Genomic DNA, 24772 nt, shown 5'->3' on the forward strand with positions numbered 1-24772 from the left:
CTCATCTTGACTTTGTACCAAAATAATTAGCTAGGTTTAGTTTTTAACTCTTGCGACATCTCTTGCCGCACAACCTTTCAAAAAACTATATGGGAATGACATGTACACTTGCCATATATACCGTGTAAATCCAAGTTTTTCAGAACAATTTTTGGCTTATACTCGAGTGTACAAATAATAAACGTAGTACTTGCCCTCTGGCGCTAACCCCAGGTGTCCTCTTCTCTCCGCAGCACCTCTTCAGGTTCTCAGCCAGACCGACAGATGCATGTCTATGCGATCTGCCGGCGCACAAACTATGACATGGCGGTGTCGCTGCCATTGTACGTTATAGTTTGTGTACCGGCAGACTGCATAGACGAGCATTTAAACAGGTGCTTCCAGAGAGTGAGTTCTAAGTTTATTTTTTAAGGGGTACTCTGCTCTAAGCATATTATTAATGGGGGAGGGGCTCTGCTCTAGGCATATTATTAATGAAGGGGTCTCATAATTTTTTTTTTTTTTTTTAATTAGAGAGTAGCGGCTACATTTCCTACCCCAGACTACTCAAGTAAATACATTTTCTCTGTGGTGGTAAAATTGGGTACCTCCACTTATATTTGGTACTTGCACATTAATTGTTTTGTATATAATATCTATCTAGCTATATATCTCTAGGAATTCCAGCCATCCTCCACTACTTGTCATAAATGCTTTCAAAGGAATATGATTTGCTTAACTGAAAAGAGTAAAGGAAGCGAATGGACTTCTTGGTATTAATCATTCTGCTGGTTGTGTTTCCGCTTTTCTTTTCATGCTCTATGAATCACAGGCAGTAGCAACTGCTTACCTTCACTACCAGCAAATTCACATCTTCTGTTTTGGCAGCTGTAGTATTTAAATACAGGCAGCAGATCATGGTGAATGAGCTTTTAGTTGGTTATGTGTGCATTATGCAACTAAAAAAAACGGCAGTTATAGGGCTCCTTTTTTGTCTGTGTGATATATGCCTACATGTCAAAAGTATGGTCTAGAGGCCAGGGATACTGTTGCAGGTAACCCTTGACATTTATAAAGGGAAACCATATCTCACAAACTTGGGCTGCATTCCCACTACCGCATGGGGGATGTTTGTGCGGCACCATACTGCTCCGTACACGGAGAAAAGATAGGGTGTGTGCAGTGCATTTCTATGGAGAGGGGAGGGGCCACTCCTCTCCATGGCGCCAGATGCATGCCCTTCCAGTTGTAGCCGTGCAAGCATAAGTTCGTGTGCTCCATGCCTTAGTGTTTATGTACTTTTTAGAAGGTGGTGGGATGACTGAATACATGGTACAGCGTTTTTAATAATTTATTTGTGGGAAAGTAACTCTCACATTTCTGTTTTGGTTCATTAAAACGCTATGATGTAAGGATCCCTGTCCTCAGCAGTGGTGTTGAACTGGTGCAAAGGACCAACTACGGCAAAGTGAGCCTTCGCCGACACCAATATTTCCCATTTTATATAGTATATTCTTTTAGAAGAAATGTTTTGTCAGGTTATATAGCAGAAGTAGCTGACTAAAATGGGTTGTCTCCCTAACAATACAGGACTTCTGTCAATAGAGCCTAGCATTTTTTTTTTATAATTGTATTTTTATTAAACGTTTAACATACAATGTGATGACACATGTCAGCATATAAACAGGCAATAAAATTTTTCAATTTAAACATATAAAAAACAAGATCTAGGAGCAGGAATTTACACCAATCTGTTACTTTGGCTAGAAATTATTCATTTATCAAACATAATAGGTAAACAACGATTCCAGGTGTGTTATCATGTTACACAGAATCCTAACAGTGCAGAGGCCTATAAATGGGCAGTCAGGAACTGCAGAGCCTAGCATTTTGAACATCTTTTGTTTACGTTACATTTTAAGGGGGTGTTCCGACGTGTCCCTAGTACATATAACACAGTGGTATACGTCTCAGGTGGGGTGGGGCTGTGCACAACTACTGAGCTTGCTAAGTCTTTCCATCCTGCCTTTTTCAGCGGATACAACATTTAGTGGTCAGACAGAGACAACAACTATGCAACTATGCCTCTGTATGAATTGGGAGCATTCCCAATTTTGCCATGTTCTCAAAATATTTACTTGCCAATGTCTCCAGTACCTTGTCAGTTTTATTTTGCAGTTGTCCAGGGTGATGTTCTGCTTAGCTGACATGTTAGCAGGTTGGGCTCAAGCTCATTTAGCTGGATTTGTGAATCCCATGTGGTTCCTGCAGATGCGTTTCAATATCTGGGAATACAGTGTATGGATACACACTATGTTTGCTTTTCTTAATCTTAGCTATAAGTAGGACGGGTTTACGCTGGAACTAACTATTAAGCTGACAGTTGTAAAATGAAACTGACAATGTACTGGTTGAAAACGGTTAGCCTCTATATTGAGAGCCAGTCAAATAGGGTATTGGGTGTATATTACAAGCCTGTTCAAAATGCTATGCTCTTATGATGGAGGTCCGTTATTGTTAATGACATAACCCCTTTAAGTATTTGCTTGGCTTCTCCTGCTCTATAAAATGCTGCCTGCAGGTTAAACTACATTGACTATGTGACAGTTTCACTATAATATAAATGGGAAATAATTTTTATATTAAGATTTTTAAGTAATTTTTGGGTTAAGGAAAAATATATTTTATACCCATTAAATTGTCCCTGTTGGTCGCACAGCGCACAGAGCGCTGCTACATCCATTTATTCACACATACTGTCCTGCTACATCCATTCATTCACTCACACACAGCTTTGCTATACACACAGAGAAGCAGAAATGGGAACACAATCGCACTTCTATACACACAGACACACACACACACACACACACACACACACACACACACACACACACACACACACACACACACACACACACACACACACGCCTCTTCTTACTCTGTCCCAGTTCTCTGCACCATCCTGCTAGCATGAGGGCCTTGAGTGATGTACTAAACATGTGATCCGTTCCATGCTTTTGACATCACTGCAGGTCATGTTTGTTAAGGTTGGGACACCTGGGAGAGGGGAGAAGATCGAGTGAAGCTTGATGTCACCGCCTCACCCAATCTCCTTTACAGCGGTCAGGAGGGTCTGGCAGTACTGCATCTACCTGACCATCGGACTATAAGACACAGGCACTTTTTAGCAAGATGTTTTCTTGCTAAAAAAGTATGTCTTATCGTCTGAAAAACATGGTAGTTCATATAATTAAAAAATATCCACACTAGGGCATGTAAAAAATATCTCCAATGCTCCATTTCAGGACCGTGCCTGCAGACGTGCCCTGTATTGGGCCATAATGGTTGCTTGCTGTCAATGCCATGTCACGGCTAAACCTCTTTTCTACAAACTGAGGTCGGCAGTGACTGTAGGCACTGGGCCAGAGAAAGATGAGTACAGGTTGCTCATTCTTAATTGCCCTGGGGCAAATAGTAAAATTCTGACTCCAGGCATACATGGTTAATTGTAAATGCATAGTTCTGATCAATGTAACAAATTTTCTAATGCAGGCAGTCCCCGGGTTACATACAAGATAGGGTCTGTAGGTTTGTTCTTAAGTTGAATTTGTCAGAACTGTATATTTTATCATTGTAATCCCAGACAGAACTTTTTTGGTCTCTGCGACAATTGGATTATAAAAATGTTGGGTTATCTTAAGAATCAATATTAACACTAAAGCTTCATTACAGACACCTGTGATAACTGTTACAGCTGATTATTGTAGCCTAGGACTAAAGTACAATAAATTACCAATATCCAGAGGTCCGTTTGTAACTAGGGGTCGTATGTAAGTCGAGTGTTCTTAAGTAGGGGACCGCCTGTATATCTTGGAAGAGAACACTTCTTTACCCCTGATTAGTCCTTATCCTGCTTGTTAAACTGTTTAGTTTACTGCTCAGATCCATCTTCCGAGAGGGGCATACCTAGAGGGCTTGAAGCGGATTAGCCAGATATCTGTCTCGCCCAAGGTTAATTCATATCTATACTTCTCAGTGCCTCCAAAACCTAAAGCAGTCTTGCTAGATATCTGCTAAATATTTACTGGGGAAGGTTGTTCCCGTGTAAGTGCCTCGCCTGCTCTCTCCATAGACACATTTCTGTTTGTCCTTGCTGGCGACAGGTCTTAGCAGTGACTTGCGCGATTTAGCAGGCAGGTGATGACTGATATAAGGCATTTTACTTTAAGATATATTATAAAGTTTTTAACATTCACCCAAACTATTCATTTACTTATAACTTTAAAAGCTGGTACCGGCAGTACCTGGTTACAGACAAGTTAGGTTCTGTAGGTTTGTTCTTAATTTTAATTTGCATGTAAGTCGAAACTGTATATTTTAGAATTGTAACCTCGGACAAATTTTTCGGTCTCTGTGACAATTGGATTTTAAAAATGTTGGTTTGTCATAAGAACCAATATAAACAAAGCTTAATTACAGACACCTTTTATTACTGTTACAGCTGTTTATTGTAGCCTAGGGCTAAGGTACAGTAAATTACCAATTACCAGAGGTTCGTTACTAGGGGTCGTCTGTTGGGGGTTCTTAAAGGAAACCTACCACTTGAAGTGGCAGGTTTCTGATGGAAATACCGGGCACCAGCTCAGGGTGAGCTGGTGCCGGAGCTTATTTTCGTTAGTGTTTTAAACCGCGGTAGCGCGGCAGGTACGCAGCTTACCGTTCGCGCGGCTACATAGGAAGTGAAGGAGAGCCGCGCGCATGGTAAGCGCCGAGAGCGTACCTGCCTGCGCCGGCTATAAAGTTTAAAAAGTGTTTTAAACCGCGATACCGCGGTTTAAAACACTAACGAAAATAAGCTCCGGCACCAGCTCACCCTGAGCTGGTGCCCGGTATTTCCATCAGAAACCTGCCACTACAAGTGGTAGGTTTCCTTTAAGTAGAGGATTGCTTGTTCTCCTTAAAGCCATTTATTTTCTTTTTAATGTCCTATTTCTTAAGCAGTCTTTATTTTATTCACAGCAAATCACCATACCTCGACCGGACTGCCCTTTGGAGGTGAGAACTTTCACGTTCTATCTGTCAAATGTTGGCAGGGATAGCCCTCAAGGGAGCTTTGATTGCATCCAGCAGTATATTCAGAGGTAAGCTATTCTCATGATGATGACGTATTTTTGTTATAAACCATATACTCCTGTATTGACCATCTTCTTTCTCAAATGCAGCTTTAATGTGCTGTAGGTCAGTAAACTGAAAATGGATGTAAAGCTCCTGTCTCAGCACTATAATGCGTAAACCTTATTCTCAGTTACTGTCTGTCAAACTGTTGCTATGATTTTACGGAGGAAAAACTAGCTCCAATAAATAATAAGAGGTTTTAAGGTCTTTGTTTTAGGTTTAAAACCACAAACACACAGTTTTCCATATGAAAGACAGTCCAAACTCCTTCACAAGCTACTAAGGTTGTATGCAGAGGTGGGGTTGGCTGCATATTGAAGCAAACACCCACCACTTACGCCTGCTGGTGGCTTTTAAAAGACAGCGGCACATGGGCACCACCATCTTTGTTGAGATCGCCTCTTCCTGTGACGTCATCTTGGAGCGGCAATCGCTTGCAATGACCGTTTTTGTCAGATCCAAGGGTGTATGGCTTCTGGACATTCGTTGCAACATGCATTGTAATGAATCCTATGTAAAAACATCATATACTGCAATACAGGACTATTTCAGTATATGGTAGGAACAATTAGACCATCTAGGATAAAAAAAAAACCTAGATGGTCTGAAAAAAATTGTAAGAAAAACCCTGAAAATTAAAATCTTCCCCCCCTTTCCCTATAACTGATATAAAACTAAACCGTTAAAATCACAAACTTGTTAGATATATCGAAATGCCCGATCTATCAAAATATAAAAGTGATTATTCCTGGTATAAAGTATAAAATAGACGTATCATTTGGAGTGCACAGTAAAAACTGAGCCCTAAAGAAAGTGATGCAAATGCTTTTTTTTTTTTTTTTTTTTTTTTGCCAATTTCACCGCATTTGGATTTTTTTCTAAATACACGGCATGGAAAAAGAATCAACTTCACTGAGAAGTAAAACTTCTTGCGTAAAAAATATTCCCTCATAAAGCTCTGTATACCGGAAAAATGGAAAAGTTATAGATTTCTGAAGGTAGAGAGTGAAAAATGAATGAAATAATGCTGCATCTTTAAGGGTTGAAAGGGCTTCCATTTTTCTTACCCTTGCTTATTATAATTTTTTATCCGTTTCATAAATACTCTCGTCCAGATGATCACGCTAATTCAGTGGCCTGGCTACTGCTGCATCTTTTCTAAGTGGTGAAAAAACTGCTCAGAGCCATTTTCGTATTCGGGGCCCGGCTGCACCCAAAATGATTTTCCAGGGATCGGAACGCATATAACCCGATGCACCTTATTTTAAACTTTTTTTTTTTTTTATTGCAGATTCAGAATATATAACATTAATACATTGTCTCATTCCATGTTACATTTTGTTCCAGCATTACATGTTGCAAGCATCTGATTTTTTTTTTTTTTTGGTATTATCTTCATTTAATTTGTCTTCAATGGAAAACCACAAAAAGAATTGTCAAAAAAACAAATTGGATATAATTCCACACCAATCGTAAAAAAGGGTGTGTACAAAAGTATTGGCACTGTTTGAAAAATCATGTGATGCTTCTCTAATTTGTGTAATTAACAGCACCTGTAACTTACCTGTGGCACCTAACAGGTGGTGACAATAACTAAATCACACCTGCAGCCAGTTGACTAAAAGAAAGAAGGCCAAAGAACTGTCTGTGGAATCGAGAATCAAAAGTCCACCTCCAAAGACCTGAATGTTCCGGTGTCTACCGTGCGCAGTGTCAAGAAGTTTAAAGCCCATGGCACTGTGGCTAACCTCCCTAGATGTGGACAGAAAAGAAATTTCAACGCAAGATTGTGCGGTTGGTGGATAAAGAACCTTGACTAACATCCAAACAAGTTCAAGCTGCCGTGCAATCCGAGGGTGCATCAGCGTCAACCTGTACTATATGTCAGCGTATGAATGAAAAGGGACTGTATGGTAGGATGCCCAGGAAGACCCCACTTCTTACACATAAACATAAAAAAGCCAGGCTGGAGTTTGCCAAAACTTAACTGAGAAAATGTTATGGGAGAATGTTCTCTGGTCAGATGAGACAAAAGTAGAGCTTTTTGGGAAAAGGCATCAACATACAGTTTACAGGGGAAAAAAGAGGCCTTCAAAGAAAAGAACACAGTCCCTACAGTCAAACATGGCAGAGGCAATTCCCTGATGTTTTGGGGTTGCTTTGCTGACTCTGACACTGAACTGATTGACCATGCACATGGCATTATGAAGTCTGAAGACTACCAACAAATTTTGCAGCATAATGTAGGGGCCAGTGTGAGGAAGCTGGGTCTCCTTTGGTAGGTCATGGGTCTTCCAGCAGAACAATGACCCAAAACACACTTCAAAAAGCACTATAAAATGGTTTGAGAGAAAGCACTTGAAACTTCTAAAGTGGCCAGCAATGTGTCCAGACCTGAATCCCATAGAATGGAGAGATCTCAAAATGGCAGTTTGGAGAAGGCACCCTTCAAAACTCCGGGACCTGGAGCAGTTTGCCAAAAAAGAATGGTTTTAAATTCCAGCAGAGCATTGTAAAAAAAAACTCATTGATGGTTACCGGAAGCTATTGTTCAGTTATTTTGTCTAAAGGTTTTGCTACTAAGTATTAGGCTGAGGGTGCCAATACTTTTGTCCGGCCCATTTTCGGAGTTTTGTGTAAAATAATCAATGTTGGGGACTCCTGCCTTAGATCACACTAAGGTACTAATTATATAAAAATAAAGATTATATTTTCAAAAGCTCATTGTGTCCCCTAGTCCTACAATACACAGTACAACACAGTTACAGAAACTTCTACACAAATCTGTCGCTTGGGAAAACACTTTTGCATTTTAAGTCGCCTAAGAATAAAAAAAAGTTTAAATGTTAAAAATGGTTGTGGACGGAGAGATGCCTGACAAGGCATGGAACGGATTCCCAACTGTAGACAGCAGTGTTTCGACTTGGTGGTGTTTCTTCAGTAAAGTGTAGGGAGCATTGGTTTAGCTGAGTGAGGGGCTTTTGACTAGGGTCGGGATGTAAGAGGTCTCCTTACATGCGTATAAAGACTTATAGGCATTAATGCTTTACTTGGGGGTTCTGGGAAATATTTAAATACGTTTTACAGGAAAACAATGCCTCTACTTTGTAAGGCAGCCCCCTTAACATTAAGCAGGACTTTCCGGAACCCAAATGACATTCGGGATAAAACCTACTTCTTACTTCCTGACCCTAGTCAAAAGCCTCTCGCTGCAGATATGCAAGCATGTTGAAAAAATACTGTCTACAGTTTGGAATCTGTTTCTTCTGGCATAGGTAAAATCCTGCATCATGTCATTAGGCTTCCTGAAGTGTAAAATTCCAAAGAGTAGGCAGAGACTCTCTAAGCAGACACACTATGATCCCTGTGTGCTGACAATGTGGTTAGATTATCAGGGTACATGTTTATAGCAAATAGAGGGATGAAACGGCACTGTGAATACGGATTATATCCGAAGGTAGGGTGCAGGCTTTGTTGAGGTCCGACTCAAGGATCCCAAGTATCCAATAGGCAAAAAGTAGGAAAGCAGCACTCCGTGTCAAATAGGTGTTTATTTCACCAGTGGAGATTACCAGTAATCTCCACTGGTGAAATAAACAGCTATTTGACACGGAGTGCTGCTTTCCTACTTTTTGCCTATAGGGTACATGTTTATATACACTTATTTATTGAACATTGTACTAGTATCTGACACATGAGACAGATTGGAGATGAGATCCATGAGACTTATATTACACATGACATTCTCCCCTGCTTATCATAGCGATTACATACACCCAGATCTGCTATATCCCTTCGTCTCCCCTAGACAAAGATCTTATCTGCCATTAGCTTTACTCGCCTCAGACGCCAGCAGGAAGTTATGTGTGTCAAGGCTTGGGGCTAGAGGCAAAGAGGAGCTGAGCTCAGCTCAGTGCAGCGTCCAACAAGAAAACAATCTATACAGGTGGTGCCATCACCAACTGGAAGAGTCAAGCGAGCAGTCATGTTCAAGGAGCCATGCAAAGGGGGTAAAGGCATCCCTGACATCTCCACCTTGGTCTGGATGTCCTTTTGTTTATGATTGTGTGCTCATTCCTCTGAGGACCGTTAACAGCTTTGCGGGTAAAGTCTAAACCTTGCTTCTTCCTCCTGCCCCTCTGGTGATATTAAGGCTGGGACAAGTGGGATAGATCCTTCACTTACGGCTGGGAGGGACTTAAAACCGAACTGTGGAAGCCAAAGACCGAGCACAAGCTTATTCGAGCCAAGGACTTGTTGGAGTCTACCAGGAGTGATCCAGGACTGTTTGCCCCAGGACACACAGCCCAGACTGTTCAACAGGCACAAGGGCTTATTGTTAATGGCTTGCCCCTCTTGTTGTTCTTCTTTGCCTACAACACTCCCTAGTGCCCTTGGAAGGAGGAAACTCCTTTGCACCTGTTTAGGGAGTGACCCTTTGTTCGGGGTCAGTTGACCGCCCTGAAAGACAAACTCAGAGACTGCCCAGAAACACCATGACGTACAATGCTTTACACTATGGGCTGTTTCAAGACACACATACCGTTTGGGCTATCCAGGATGAGTAGTTCCTTATGAACTGTTTTAGGAGCGGCATCTGTTAAACCAGGAGACAACTCACTTGGCACAAGAAGACCTTGTCTATCCTTGACTTTTATTGACTGGTCCTTAGCAGCCTGCGGGATTGTGCTATCATAGGTAGACAGTGAGACAAAGATAATGAGAAGCCAAATATCGGCTCTGCTACATATTGGGAAGCCAAGTACTCTGTGCATCATATGCAGAGATCAGGCCATAGCACAGCACTTCTATACCCTTTCTGGGGAGGGATAGATTGTTACTTTATTACAACTTTGTCAGTATTGGATAAATAAGTCTATATTACCATTAACACCTTACCAATATGTGACGTAGTAATCACGTCAAATGCTGGCTGCGGGGGTATGAAGAGGGTTCACGGGCTGTGCCCTCTCCATACAATGTGGTTGATTGCTGCATATTGCAGCAAACACCCGGGGTCCTTGTTGGCACAGATTTGCGATACAGTATATTTTTTTTAAAAAAAACCTAAAAATTCAAATCTCCCCTTTCCCTAGAACTGAGATATATACAGATTATATATACCGTATAAGCCGAGACCCCTAATTTTACCAACAAAAACTGGGAAAACCTATTGAGCCGAGGGTGTAGTATACAGCCAGCCCCCTGTATGCTAAGCACATAAAAAAAATATAAACTTAATACTCGCCCCCCTGGCACGTTCCCCACGGCTCCTCTTATTTCTTCTCTAGCTGGCAGAGTCGCGTCCATGCAATTTGCCGGCGGCCGCACTATGATGTGACAGTGTCGCCGTCATCAGCGGTGACACCGCTGCATCGTGGTGTGTGCCGGCCAGCAGATCGTATGAACGCGACTCTGCCGGCTAGATAAGAGAGAAGAGGAGCCGCCGGGGTTCGGGAGCCGTGCCAACAATCCGGGCACCGGAGGTGAGTAAGTGTATACACGAGTATATACGGTATGTATAAAATATATATTTATCAGTAAAAATCATAAACACAATAGGTATTATAGCGGTTTTTCCAAAATCGAAAGTACCACTTTTGCCAAATCTAAGTGTTCAGAAGGGGGTACAGTCCTACAGATCGTAGCATTGAAAACGTCATCAAAAGTCGTAAAAAAATGACAGCACAAACTGCTCCATACACCAAAGTATGAAAAAGTTGTACAGGAGGTTTTCATTTTTGTAAATCTATGAAAACATGAAACCTATACAAATTTGGTATCCCCGTGATCGCACTGACCCAAAGAATGGAGTAGACATACTGAAAGCCGTAAAATCCAAGCCCACAAGAATACGACGCAAATGCGGGTTTCTACCATTTGGATTTTTTCCCCAGTACACAGTAAACGAGCCCTTTACATGGAAACAAAAAAAAGTTGTAGATTTTTGAAGGTAGAGAGTGAAAATGGCCATGGCGGGAGGGGGTTAAGAGGTAGGAAGATTTATTAGGGTTCACCGCAGGCCTCATCCCAGTATATCTATCAGCTGTGTAACGCCTCATCATACTGCCCCCACATGGTACTACAGATGTTGTGAAGTGGTTAATAAGCTGCTATAAGTTACAGCTGATCCTGCTATCCAAATGGCAGAAGAGTTGTTCTCTAAAAGAAAAAGCAGAACACATGAGCTCCCTGTCAATCGCAGTACAGAAGGGAAGGGTTACTAAATTCAACCTGTGTGAAGTGATCTTGTAATGTCATGTCCTCTTTGTATAGTTGTAGATTTGTTTGGTGGGCATTATGGCATGCCCTGTGCCCCTTGTGTAGATTAATGGAAGGTCCCATAGTGCTCATTTTTAGTGTTGCTAACAACTTGTTTACCTGGATCTGCACTTGGGAGTCTTCTAACCCCCCGTGTCTTACATAAATAACTTTCTCTGCAGCTTGAACTGTAAGCAAGCAACAGATGGGAAATATTTGACCCAATGGATTGATGCTGTAAACCTGCCATTCATTCTATGTTCTATATACAAAGAAGCTTTCTTCCTGAGGACAGAGACCACTATGAAACCCCTGTTACTTTTGTCTCTCTATTGTCATATTTGTGGTGAACTGCGCCAGACCCGGACCACCAGTCTTGACAGTAATGTGCGGTGCTAAACTCTTTCCTGTGAAGCCACGCTCCTTTTTCCAATACCATGACCCTTAGTTTTAGATACTTATGACTAGAACAACAATCTTAAACCCTTGATAAATGTGGTATAAGGCATTTAAACGGGTTGGCCGCTTTTTACCATAAATTGCATATGTGCCTTTACTAATTTCTTAGTGTCTGACTGAGACATGTCATGGAAGAGATTTATTGGAAAAGAGGCCAACCCCTTTAAGACTGTGTTTCATATTCTGGCATATTTTGCATCATAAAAGCCTATTAAAGAGATTTCTTTGCTAATTTATTAAGTCATGTAGTAAAAGCAATGTGAATTATGTGTGTGTGATGCTTGTCTGTTAACTTTTCCATATATTCTACTTCTTTAGCAATGGGAACATCAAGCTCGACTGTCTAGGCAGCATCCAGGATAAAATCACTGTATGTGCTACAGACGATTCCTATCAGAAGGCACGGCAGAGCATGGCCCAAGCTGAGGAGGAGAACAAAAGCAGAAGTGCCATAGTCATTAAAATGGGTGGTCGCTATGGAGGTAGGAATCTCTTTATCGATATATGATTAAAAGCTTCCACAACAAACTTCAGCAGAGGCCTCCATCTTGGAGGCCTCGGTGTTCTTGTACCATACATACAATTCGAAATGGGTAACTGCAATGTGCATTTTACAGTAAAATGGAAAGAAAACCCTAAACTGCATTATCCTTACAATTTGGTCCAATATAGCTGCAGTTCTCTGGGATATGCAGCTCATCTGTGTGTATTCCAGGAATAATATTAAGTATTCAAATAGGTTGTTCTTGGAAGAGAGAATTCCTGCATTTTAGGGCTGGAATCTCCTCTGCTATATACAATCAGCACATGCCTACATTTATTTACCCTCAAGCAAATTACATGGACCCATACAGGTGTTCACAATCATACATGTATGTACTGCAACACACACATTGGCCTACATTTACTAAAAACAGTGCAAACTTCACTATTGGTGCACATTCCACCCATTTCAGTGCAGAAATTTGTGTTGCATGAAGAATAGTGCAGAAGCGCCACAGAATTGTGGACCTAACAGAATGTACATGCCTGACAGAAAAGTGGTGCCCAGCCCTTAGTAAATGTGCCCCATTGTCTGCATATGCAGCAGTGGACATATGCTGTGAACCGCAAGCCGGCTTTAGAAGGAGGTGGTGAGTGCAGCTCACTCCTGCCCTCACCATAGGGAAGCCGAGCGGCCGCGCCTTACCACCCAGCTCTGACCCGGTGCTGTGAGTCAAAATTGTGCTTGCCATACCGTTCCCGCATGCAATGCATGTCTATTGCAGCCGAGAGCTAGATGCTGGTTTTGTGGCTAGCTCATGGCTGCCTCATGAATGTGGATGTGTGCATGGGCTCTTATGCTGAAAATCTGTATACACACACATGCTTGCAAACACACACAGTTTTCTGAGATCACAATTAGTAGCGAACCACCATCATGAGTAAAAGTTTGCAGGATACTCTCATTCGCCCCCCCCTCCAACTCTCAAGCAACTGAGGGCTCATCGGAGTTAAAGTATTCTGTGTCAGTCTTGGTGAGAACTGTCTATTTTGGAAAGCCCATAAAATCTTGTTGATCATTAAAACAAACAATTTATGCTCGCTTTTGCGATTAATGCCATTGTGTATTATTGCATTTTGTTGTTATATCATTCTGAGTTTTGTATCAAACATTCATATCCTTGAAAAACCCCTTTTAAGCTGCAGTTATTGGATATATTGGAAAGAGCATTCTTCTTCTGGCCCTGTTAACTGAATGGAGGCAGCTGGAGGAGATGATCAGTGCAGAGTTTATCTGTTTCACCCCTCCCCACTATATAACCCTTGAATGACATGGGACTGTATGGAGAGGGACCACATCTCCTCATTGTACAGCTTGTCCCCTTAGGCTGCGGTTGCACATTGCATTTTGTTTGCGTTTAACACATGCTTTTTGAAACCGCAGAAGAGATTTGCCTAATTACACTGTCAACATTGTGTTTACAAAACACACACATTAACAACATATTAATAAGAAATAATCTGTATGTTAATGTACGAATGTGCAATTGGTGGTCTATTTTAAAATTTCCTGTTGAAATTCAGTTTATTGGAAAGGCTATATACTGGGGGGGGGGTCGGGCTGGCAGGCTATATACTGGGGGGGGGGGGTCGGGCTGGCAGGCTATATACTGGGGGGGGGGGAGTCTGGCTGGCAGGCTATTTATCTTGGGGCGGCGGGGTCGGGCTGGCAGGCTATATACTGGGGGGGGGGAGTCTGGCTGGCAGGCTATATACTGGGGGGGTCGGGCTGGCAGGCTATATACTGGGGGGGGGGTCGGGCTGGCAGGCTATATACTGGGGGGGGGGGTCGGGCTGGCAGGCTATATACTACAGGGAGCAGGCTGGCTATATACTGGGAGGCCGTGACCTCCGGATTTCCCACCCTCGGCTTATACTCAAGTTAATAGGTGTTTCCAGTTTTTTGTGTTAAAATTTGGGGTCTCTGCTTATACTCGAGTATATACGGTATATAAATTTGGTATCTCTGTGATTGTACTGGCACGCTGTATCACTTGGAGCGCATATTGAATAGCTGGAAAACAGTCTGTTTAGCACACACTGTCAAAATAGCCAGTTGTGTATAAGTGTTGAAGTGATTCTGATTTAATTATGTGGGGATTGTCACAATCCTTTGTAACTTGTGCTGTGCACATGGCTGGATGAGCTCACCTCATCTATTACATGGATTCCGGCCAGGATTCTGGTGGTGTGACCTCACCCCACAACTATACCAGAGCTGTACATGCCAGGTGACATCACTGGAGAGCTCTGCTTGGATGCTTGCCCACATTTGTGCTCTGTAGTACTAAGCAATACAGGCAGTCCCCGGGTTACGTACAAGATAGGGACTGGAGGTCTGTTCTTAAGTTGAATTTGTATGTAAGTCGAAACTGTATATTTTATAATTGTAGATCCAGACAAAAAAATATTTGGCCCAAGGGACAATTGGATTTTAAACATTTTTTGCTGTAATGGGACCAAGGATTATCAATAAAGCTTCATTACAGACACCTTACAGCTGATTATTACAGTCTGGGGCTATAGTAAAGCATTCAGAGACTTCACCACAGGTCAGAGGGGTCTGTCTGTAACTATGGGTTGTCTGTAAGTCGGGTGTCCTTAAGTAGGGGACCGCCTGTACTACATTTATCTGCCCCAGCTGTTCTAGTGACCTGTAAGCGCTTGGGTGTAAAGGCTTGGTAAAGGTTTCCTGCACAACAACATATCAAAGTTTTTTGAAATGACGGTTACACTTTAAAATATCCTTTTTTTCCCCCCTTCTTCTATAAACAGACATTATCAATTATCCTATCAAGGTAAAGTCTCTTATGAATATTACAAAATAGAAATGATAAACAAAGCTTTTCCAGGGATATCATAATTTAACCCCGTTATGCACGTAATAGTACGTCCCTGCGGGAAGATACATTGAGCATAGCTGGTTCAAGCTTGTATAATTAAAAAAGCCTAAAATATCACTTTCCCAATACAAACACTTAATAAAGTATAAAAAACACAAATCCACAAACACCCACATATATGGTATTGCCACGTCCGTAGCAATCTGTATAATAAAACAGAATCGTTACTGGACCTGCACAGTAAACTCCAGGGAAAAAAAGAAAATAAAACTCGTTTTGAAAATAGATACTTTGCTAAAAATGTTACTTGCTCCAAAATATGGACTAAAAACTATTCTTCTTGCAAAGATTAAACCCTTAATCAGATTTTTCAGACAAAAAATAGTTATGCATTTGGAAACACAGTGATGCTAAAATTAACAACTTTTTCTCCAAATTAGTGGTTTTCTGTAAAATTGGGGAAAATAAAATTAAAATATATAAATAAGGTATTTTCGTGGTGACCCATAGGCTAAAAATATAATATTATTTTGTTTTGGTGAATGGCCAAAAACTCAAAACAAAAGAATCATACCCATACAGCAATTAACCACCGCATATGGGTACACTTGGGAGAAATTGGGCATCAAACTTTGTGGAGCCTTTTTTCAGGTCTATAAACTTCTTAATTGTGCTTTTTCATATGTTGAGGGGTGTAGTTTCCACAATGGGGTAACTTACTGGTCACTCTGTTATTTAAGCCTCTCAGTCATTTGAAATTTGAACAGATGCCTCTAAATACAGGTATTGGTGATTTTTCCAAAAATGTGAAAAATGGCCCCCAAATTCTAAGCCTGATAACATTCTAGTAAAATATTTGGAATCTTAAAAAGCATGCCTACCTAAAGCATAAGTTATCATCATTAATTCACAATTTATGAATTAATTTGGGGGCTATGCTTCAAATTTTAAAAAAAAAAATTCAAAATTGCCAAATTTCAGTTTTTTCATAACCAAACCAAAAAGTTGATATCCAAATTTTTAAACTAATTTGAAGCACAATCTCAAAATCCCCTGGATATCTTACGGCATTCCAAAGTTATAAGCACTTATAGTGACACAGGGCAGATTTGGAAAATGGGGCAATGTCTTAGAGACCAAAATAGTCCTGAAGGGGACCCTTGGTCACGAAAGGCTGCCTATCCTCAACAGCACTGTTTTGCTAATGAGGACATCAGTTGGTCTCAAAGAACAGTTTTTGTGAAGCTAACTCCTATCCATTGTTTTTACACACAACAGTATTGCACACTTTTCTCAGGAACCTGCATTAATAGTTAAATTTGTTTCTCCTTTCAGTCAAAAAGGTTCAAGTACGAAAACCTGCACCAGGGGTTCCAGATGCTGTCCCATCTCGAAAGAGACCAACACCAGTCAACCTGGCCAGCGCCATCAAGAAAAGCTCCAATGTTGTAACACAGCGACCCCTCAAAGATAGGGTAATGCACTTACTGGCTCTCAAACCATACAAGAAGCCTGAGCTTATTCTTCGTCTGCAAAAGGATGGGCTCTCCATGCAGGACAAGGATTCTCTGGATAGCCTCCTGCAACAGGTGAGGATATGCTAATGTATTATATTGAAGCACAAGTGTCTGTCCAGTGTGTGCTCCTTGCTCTCGTATAGCCTGGTTATTGTTGCTTTATATTACGTATTCAGTGTAGGCTAATTTGACTACTAAGCTATCAAGCCACTGTGCATATTTATGTAAAGAAATGGAATCTGTTGATCAAATAAACTTGATGGTAGATCTTCCATGTCTGAAAATTTGTGAAGGTTACCACAGTATTGTACATACCGTAATTGGCTTAAATACTATTATTCCTCTCACATTGCGGTGGTTTGCTTTATACCTTGTAAGCTGCCACCAATATGCTGTAGATTTTTGTTGCCAAAGTCCTTTTCAGATTAGAATAAATAAGTTGTGAGCAAAACTTTTTATAAAGAGACTTTAGGACACAATGTGAGTAATTTGGACTGGTCTTGGCAGTATTGGATGCATTCACGTCCAGTGTTTGAAAGGCTTCAGGGCAGAGCTTTGCCCCATCACATATGCAGTTCAATGCTTTTAGTTGGGTAGGAGGACCAAATGTAAGCATTGTTTACATGTAAAACATGTGGTCCTCATTCCCGGTCAATTAATGCATTAATGAAAATTTCTTAGGGTGGTGGCACACGTGGCGGTTTTTAAAACACATCCATTGTTTGACCGTATTTGTCCGTTTGCCAATTATCTTAATAAAGATAATTGGGAAAAACTGACAAAAACGTACATGTTTTTTTACTGTCTGCTTAAAAACTGCTTAAAAACGGGTTCAAATCGTCACGTGTGCCACCACCCTTACAGTGTGATGGTCGGGGAGCCAAGGAAATGCCAATCATTGAATGATACAGATTGGAGAATGGCTGATTAAATCAAACATAAAGGCTGCATTGTGGATTTATCACATCCGTCTTGTCATTTATCAGTAAAATATTAGAAGTTAAGAACTTCTAATGCTGTGGCTTTAATCCAGCATTCATGCCTGTCAGTTCTTTTCGTCCTTTGAAAATACAAACTTAATTGCATGCAGCAAATTGGGGAAAGGTGCCATTTGGTGATTTGAACCCAGTAACTCACGTCTGTGTTCTCCTTTGTATTATAAAAGAATCATATATCATATAAGCCGACCCGTGTATAAGACGAGGCCCCTTATTTTATCACCAATGACTGGGAAAAACTATTGACTCAAGTATAAGTTGAGGGTGGGAAATGCATTTGTCACAGCCCTCAGTAGTATATAGCCAGCCAGCCTGCACTCAGTTTGCCAAGCACATAAACTGACATGCTCTCCTTCCGGCGGTCCCCGTGCATAACTGATCCTCCCGTCCCCGTGGCTCCTCTTCTTCAATCTCCCTGCTGTAACAGCCGGCAGAGATGCGTCCATGTGCTCTGACGATGATGTAATCATCAGCGACACCACCGCATCATAGTGTGCATCGGCCGGCAGATTACGTGGATGCTTCTCTGCTGGCTAAAACAGCAGAGAGAAGAAAGAGGAGCCGCAGGGACGGGAGCATTAAGGGCGCCAGAAGATAGCTGAAAAACTCAGCTTATACGCGAGCATATAGGGGACCTAAAATGTGATGGCAGTTTAAAAAACTATTAAAATAAATTCTATACCTATATCAAAATACCTTTTATAGAGTAAGGAAAATAAAGGGATGGGTGGGGAAGAATCAATTTCTGAATACCATCTAGGGATCACGTTCTGGACTCCTGCACAATATATAGGGATATGAAGCGCTGGGAATATCAGCAGGTTAAAAGGAGTTTAGAGGGGAGTCACACAAGTTGTCCCAAATTTTGTTGAATTTTTCAGGCCTGGCTTTGTCTATTTTTATGAAAAACAGTCTATTTTTATCAGTGCAGGCTAGCAGGCAGGAGAGGGCTGGTAGAAGATGAGATAAATTGCTATGTTTCTCATATGCATTGTATAGTATTAATGTACAGAAAATACGTTTTAATTACAGCATCTTTAAAAATGTTTTCTATATATATATATATATATATATATATATATAACATACAAGTATGTTGCAGAAGTTTACTATTATCTTTGCTAGGTGTTAACCTCCTGCTCTTCCCCTCCAACTGCTGTAGGAACCTGGCTGTGTACAGCTGACTTATCTATAGAATCTGGGCAATCTGTGAATGTTGTTGCATGCAGAGTTTTATACTGGACTATTGCATGAAAACATAACTTTCACATGTGTGAACCTTTATTTACATGATCTTTTTTGTGTGTGTTGGCTCCACTAAAGCTCAGGTGGTTCTATTCCAGCGCTTACCTCTGACTAATAGAAGAGTTTGGGGGGGGGAGTGTTGTCCAAGGTAGATCACATAAAAAATAGCTTCTGTTTTCTTGGTAGTTTACGTAGAGGTTTCTCACTTCTTCTTTTTTTTTTTTCTTTTTTTTTTTTTTTTTTTTTTCCCCCTAGGTAGCGATTTTGAGTGCCAAAGACTGCACTTACACCTTGAAAGACTGTCTGTATAAGGAGTTGCAGAAAGACTGGACTGGTTACTCTGAAGGAGACCAGCAGCTGCTTAAAAGGATTCTTGTCCGGTAAATCAATGTAGACTGACACTTGTTTTTACATTTTATGGTACTTATCCATTTCCATTATTGTGTTTTAATCCCCCCCCCCCCCCCCTTCCAATAGACACAACTTTTTTTCTTTCTTTCACAATTTTTCTTTTCGGAGAGGGCTAGTTTTCAGCAGAACAAATTGTGCTACCTAATTTTACACTTTTAAAGTTCAGTTTAATGTATGGGGATGCTGGAAGTTCCAAATAGGGGGGGGGGATGTTACTATAAGGATAAATGGCAGTTGCACTGTTGCTGCTCATATTTTAGTTTTATAAAACTTATAAAAAGTTAAGCCAAGTTGATCTAGAGGTACTTGCCTAGTTTTAGTATAGGGTCTGCTAGTACTAAAGCATATAATCCCTGGGTTGCTGTAATCACTGATTCTAGCCATCACTGTTGATGCCTCATCTCATTTGTTTTGGTATTGCCATCTTTTCAGATACATAACTTTAATATCTTTTGGTTGACAGAGCTGGGTTTAGGGCTTATTTTTTATGTGTTGAGTTGTCCTCTTCAGTGGTACCATTTTGGCACACTTTCTGGAACATTTTTGTGAAGGGATTTTATGAAAAATGGACAGTAGTTTTGGCGAGTGTTTCAGATTTTGTTTTTACGACGTTCACTGAGTGGCCTAACTTTTGTTTGTGGGAATACCCCTTTAAGCGGATGCTGCTATACACTAGAATGTACTTTGTTTACAATCCTTGATTCTGATAGTATATTTCCTTAAACTTGCTGTTTGTCTCCTTAGGAAGCTCTGCCAACCACAGAACCCTGGATCAGGAGGTGAAAGTGCGCCTCTGAGCCCCCCTAAAGACAATGTGAATTCCTCTACTCCCTTTTCCCAGGTAACTGATGTTTGTTTTGTGTTGTGCCCATGTACGTGTTAGTAGTAGTTGTGGTTTTGTTGCCTACTTTCCTCCTCCTTTTTTCCATGAATGTTTTTTTTTTTTTTTTTTCTATATGCCAGGGGAGAGGGCAATTAAAATAAATATTTTATACTGCCCTCTCTCCCCGCTCAGCTACAAACTTGGCACCACTCATCATTGTCACTTTTTATTTATATTCCAGGATTGTAGCAGGATACAGAAGTGTGTGTGTGTGTTTGTGTGTTTTCCGTGAACACAACATGGTTGTTCTGTGTATAGATCTCATAAAGTAGTGCTCAAAGTCCATCTACAATATTACCAGCTAACAGCAGGCACAAACTGTATGGTTACATAGCTCTCAAAGGCCAATGCCTAACGCTGTCTGCAGTTTTGTATGGTTAAAGTTGCTGGTAGACTTTTATATTTTACATCTGGCACATCATTACCGTACTTAAATTGTATGCAAGCTTTGGGCCAGAAGTGTACCCTGTATTTGTAGTCCCCTCTTATCTCTTACATTTTCTGCTATTGTTAAAGGTAACCTGTCACCACGTTTTTCACAAATGCAGGTAGTGGCAGGTTCCTATAGAGCCCTAGTAACTATCTGACCCCCTTCTTTTTGCTAAAAATAGTTTCCCTCAGATCCCCATAAAATCAGAGTTATAATCTTGCCTGGTATCTATGCATCTTTAGAGCGAGTTGAGTGGCGTGGCCTAATGTCACGTGACCAGGGTGACAACATAGTTGCTTAACATTAGCAAACTGTACACATGTACATATCTGTCCACATAAAACAATCGCCGCCACTTGCATGGACTTTTACTTCTCTCCATGCGGGCTGCTGTGATTTTATGTTATACAATATGCTGTGATTTTGAGACAAATGCTTGGTGTACGGTTTTCTAATGCTAAAAAGCTAAAGGACCTGCAATGTCACCCTGGTCACATGACATTACAGCTGCATAAAGAGATAGGATGGTGGAGCTCCCGGATTCGGTCCGAGGAGGCCGCGCCCAACTCGACTCGCTGTAGCTATGCTTAGATACCAGGTAAACTATAAAGTTAACTATATGGGAATCTCAGGAGAACAATTTTTACGTAAAAGGTGTCCATTAGTTACTAGAGCTCCATGGGAACCTTTCCCTACCTGTATTTGTGAATGGCTGCTGCATTCTGTACCTTGTAGTCTAAGCTTCAGAAATGAGTTGTTGGCATTGCACAGCATGAGATGTGAGTACATGTTAGCTACTTGTGGGATTAAGGTATTCATAAACTTTTAAGAGCCTAGTATTGCTTAATATGTGTATAGCCGTAAATGATGCAGGATATGATTCATCGTGGGATTATAGACTTTAGCTGTCTGATTCAACTTCCTGGGGAGCCAGGCTCGCTTCACCTTTCATTAACTATTGGATTGACATCCCATGTTAACAAATGATTGCCATGTCTGTTGAATTGGTGAGCCCCATTCTAAGGCTTCATGCCCACAACTATTTGTGTGCCATGAGCTAGCCACACAATTGGTGGCTAATTCACATCGCCATTAAGTTCTTATGTATGTTCACAGTGCGATACATGCATTGGCTGCACCGCATTTATAAAGTAAATCCTATTACTATGGCTGGTCATTTCCTATGGACATGAACATCACTCGTGTGAATATCGGATGGGCCACAAGCAAGAGGGCTCAAATAGTGTAGGTTACCTGGCTAAGCTCCCAAACTGTACTGCTCAGAAACATGGGAAAAGCATGTGTGCAATGTACTAGTAATGGGCTTTTGGAACTTGTGCTTGTTGATAACATTGATTGTGGTGACAGGTTCCCTTTATAGTCTACCATCAGTATATGTCTAATGACCTTTGCCAGAGGCTATGCACAGTCTAATAGAATACATTTGATCGCATATTAAAGTCCCATAAGGGAGTAGAAAATGCTAGTAAAAATATGAATTGGTATTTCACTTATTACGTATCCTGCTACTCAAGTAAAAATCTCTATTTTAAAGAGAACCCGTCATGCAAAATAACCCCCCTAAACTAAATATATTTTCATAAACTGCCATTAGAGAGCATTGTCTCTATCCCTTCATTGTCCTTCTACATGCCTGTAAACCTGTAAGCAATGAGGTCCTAAAGCTGTATGCAAATGACCTGTGAAATGTCCAATGAAGCATTAGCATATTCAAGCTGTCCACTCCATTCATGAGTGGGAGGCACAGCCACACGCCCAGTGCTTGACTGACAGCCTGTATAATGATGTGAGGCTGTATAATGATGTGCTTCCTGGTGCTGGTGGCCACGCCCCCTGCAGCCTGTGTGTGCATGTGTGTGTATATAGGAGAGATACAACAGCTCCAGGCAGCCATGTTATAGCAGAACATGTCAGATTCATGTGTAGCTGATGTCTGTGTCTCTCACCTGTATATTAGGAGGATGCAGCATTTACTATACATTAGGGTACATTCACACAGCGGTATGCCCGCCGTGCGGGCATACCGCCGTGTGCTGGAGAGGAGGAGGAGGCGGCCCCTCCTCCCTCCATAGAGAATAGCGGCGCACGGCCGCACACACGCCAAAAGATAGAGCATGCTCTATCTTTTTGCGGTGTGCGGGCCGGATCGGTGCCACACATGTGTGGCACCGCATCTGCACCGCGCCGCTATTGCCGTCTATGGGGACGTACATGCGGCCGCAAATTTGCGGCCGCATGTACGTCCCCGCAGACGGCCATGTGAATGTGCCCTTACACACAGACATGAGCAGGGGGAGGAGAGGGGAGTGGTAACAGGGGTGACATCACTGCCTCTGACCATGTGACCAGCCTCATTTATATGATTAAGAATAGATGATTTTACAATGATTAATGTATGAAATAACTAGATAAAGGCTGGGATGGGATCCTTGTGAGCTGCTCCAACAGGTAGTGGTGGCAGGACTAGTGACACAGACCTGATGACAGTTGTCCTTTAAAGGGAACCTTTTGCCACATTTTAACAAATAAAGCATGCGACAGGTGCCTATAGAGCCCTATTAACTAACAGATACCCTTCTTTTATCTAAAAATAGTTTCCCTTAGGCCTCATTCAGACAGCCATCTGTGGGGATGTACATGTGGCCTCAAATTTGCGGCCGTATCTACGTCCCCATAGACGCCAAGTGGCGGCGGGGCACCGTTCCGCGCCGTACACCGGAAAAAGATAGAGCATGCACCGCTGTTTTCTATGGAGGGGTCACCTCCTTCTCCTCTCCAGGGCACGGAGGTATGCCTGCCTGGCCGCCGTGTGAATGTACCTTTTACATCGACATAAATCAACTTCATGTTATATAACCTGGCATCAAAGAAGGCGTTCTTGGCCAGCCACTCCCAACTACTAATCCTGACCAGGGTGATGTTATCTAAGACACTGTTACATTTGCAACGTCAACCCCATGGAGGCATGCTGTGATTTCGTGTGATCAGATGCATACATGGGATAGACGTTGCAAATGTAACAGCCTTAGATGACATCACCCTGGTTACATGACATGAAGGGTCCAATAATGTAACAGAGTGCTCTCTCCTTGTTTCACATAGCAGAATCTCCTAGTGAGACCTAGCAATCTGGAACATAGAGGCAGGGCAATATTTATTGCATACAAGTTTACAAACTGGTGTTTTAACATTGCAGCCAAGGAATGGAACAATTTAGGGTTAAGGGCTATACTTTTTAATCATGGTTTTTATTGAAGTATTCACTTTCTGAAAAAAGTTAATAGTAAATGTGATGCGAGGGTGGGTATGAGATTACTTGGTGATTAGTGCTCAAAAAAGGCTAGTCACTAGAAGGTAAAAGAAAAGGAGAAGTAATAAAATGGCCTGTGAAAATGTTAATTTGGTTTACCATATAAACATATCCCATATTGGCATATTACCCTCAATGGAAAAGATGCTGGAAGGGAAACCCTAAGTCTTGTACTTTACATCTAGAAATATTACATGTTTCATAATCTTAGTCACCTAAGCTGTATATGATTATAACCGCCATGGCACCATGTATACCAGTAACATACACAGTCTTAGTCTTATTTTGGTACTGGGGTAATTCTATTCGATTTATCCCTAGTGCCACAGGTGTTAGTTTTGTAGAGCAGTGCCATCTAGTGGCAGATGTATAGCTGTTGCTGTTAAATCACTATCCTTCTCCTCCTATTTATAGATGTTTCTGCAGGAAGAAAGAATTTGAATAATAAAGTGTTGCAGGATTCAATGGGGATCTGAAATTATAAAATTGTTATTAAATTATTTAAAATAAAGGCAGAGCCTGTTCTTTCTCCACTAATTCTTCAGTGACCCCAGCATTGACCTCAGCTGTAACATGTTAATGAATAATATGGCATTGCCCTCCACAGGAACAGGGCAGAATTGTATAGGTGATTTCTTTATTATACACTGTTAGACCATTTTTGGTTATTCTTGGACAACCCCTTTTAAATGTA

The 24772-nt window shown here is 41.3% G+C and overlaps 1 protein-coding gene across 1 annotated transcript in view; it reads left to right on the forward strand.

The window, feature by feature from the left end:
* ELL (elongation factor for RNA polymerase II) overlaps positions 1-24772 on the forward strand; it is a 55182-nt gene that overhangs the window by 18065 nt on the left and 12345 nt on the right. The window contains exons 3-7 of the mRNA XM_072112533.1: positions 5002-5123; positions 12196-12359; positions 16599-16852; positions 19279-19403; positions 20179-20275. Coding sequence (XP_071968634.1) covers positions 5002-5123; positions 12196-12359; positions 16599-16852; positions 19279-19403; positions 20179-20275 — 762 coding nt within the window. The remainder of the gene's footprint in view (positions 1-5001; positions 5124-12195; positions 12360-16598; positions 16853-19278; positions 19404-20178; positions 20276-24772) is intronic.

This window comes from Engystomops pustulosus, chromosome 1, assembly GCF_040894005.1.
Source record: "Engystomops pustulosus chromosome 1, aEngPut4.maternal, whole genome shotgun sequence".
In the NCBI taxonomy this organism is placed as follows: domain Eukaryota; kingdom Metazoa; phylum Chordata; class Amphibia; order Anura; family Leptodactylidae; genus Engystomops; species Engystomops pustulosus.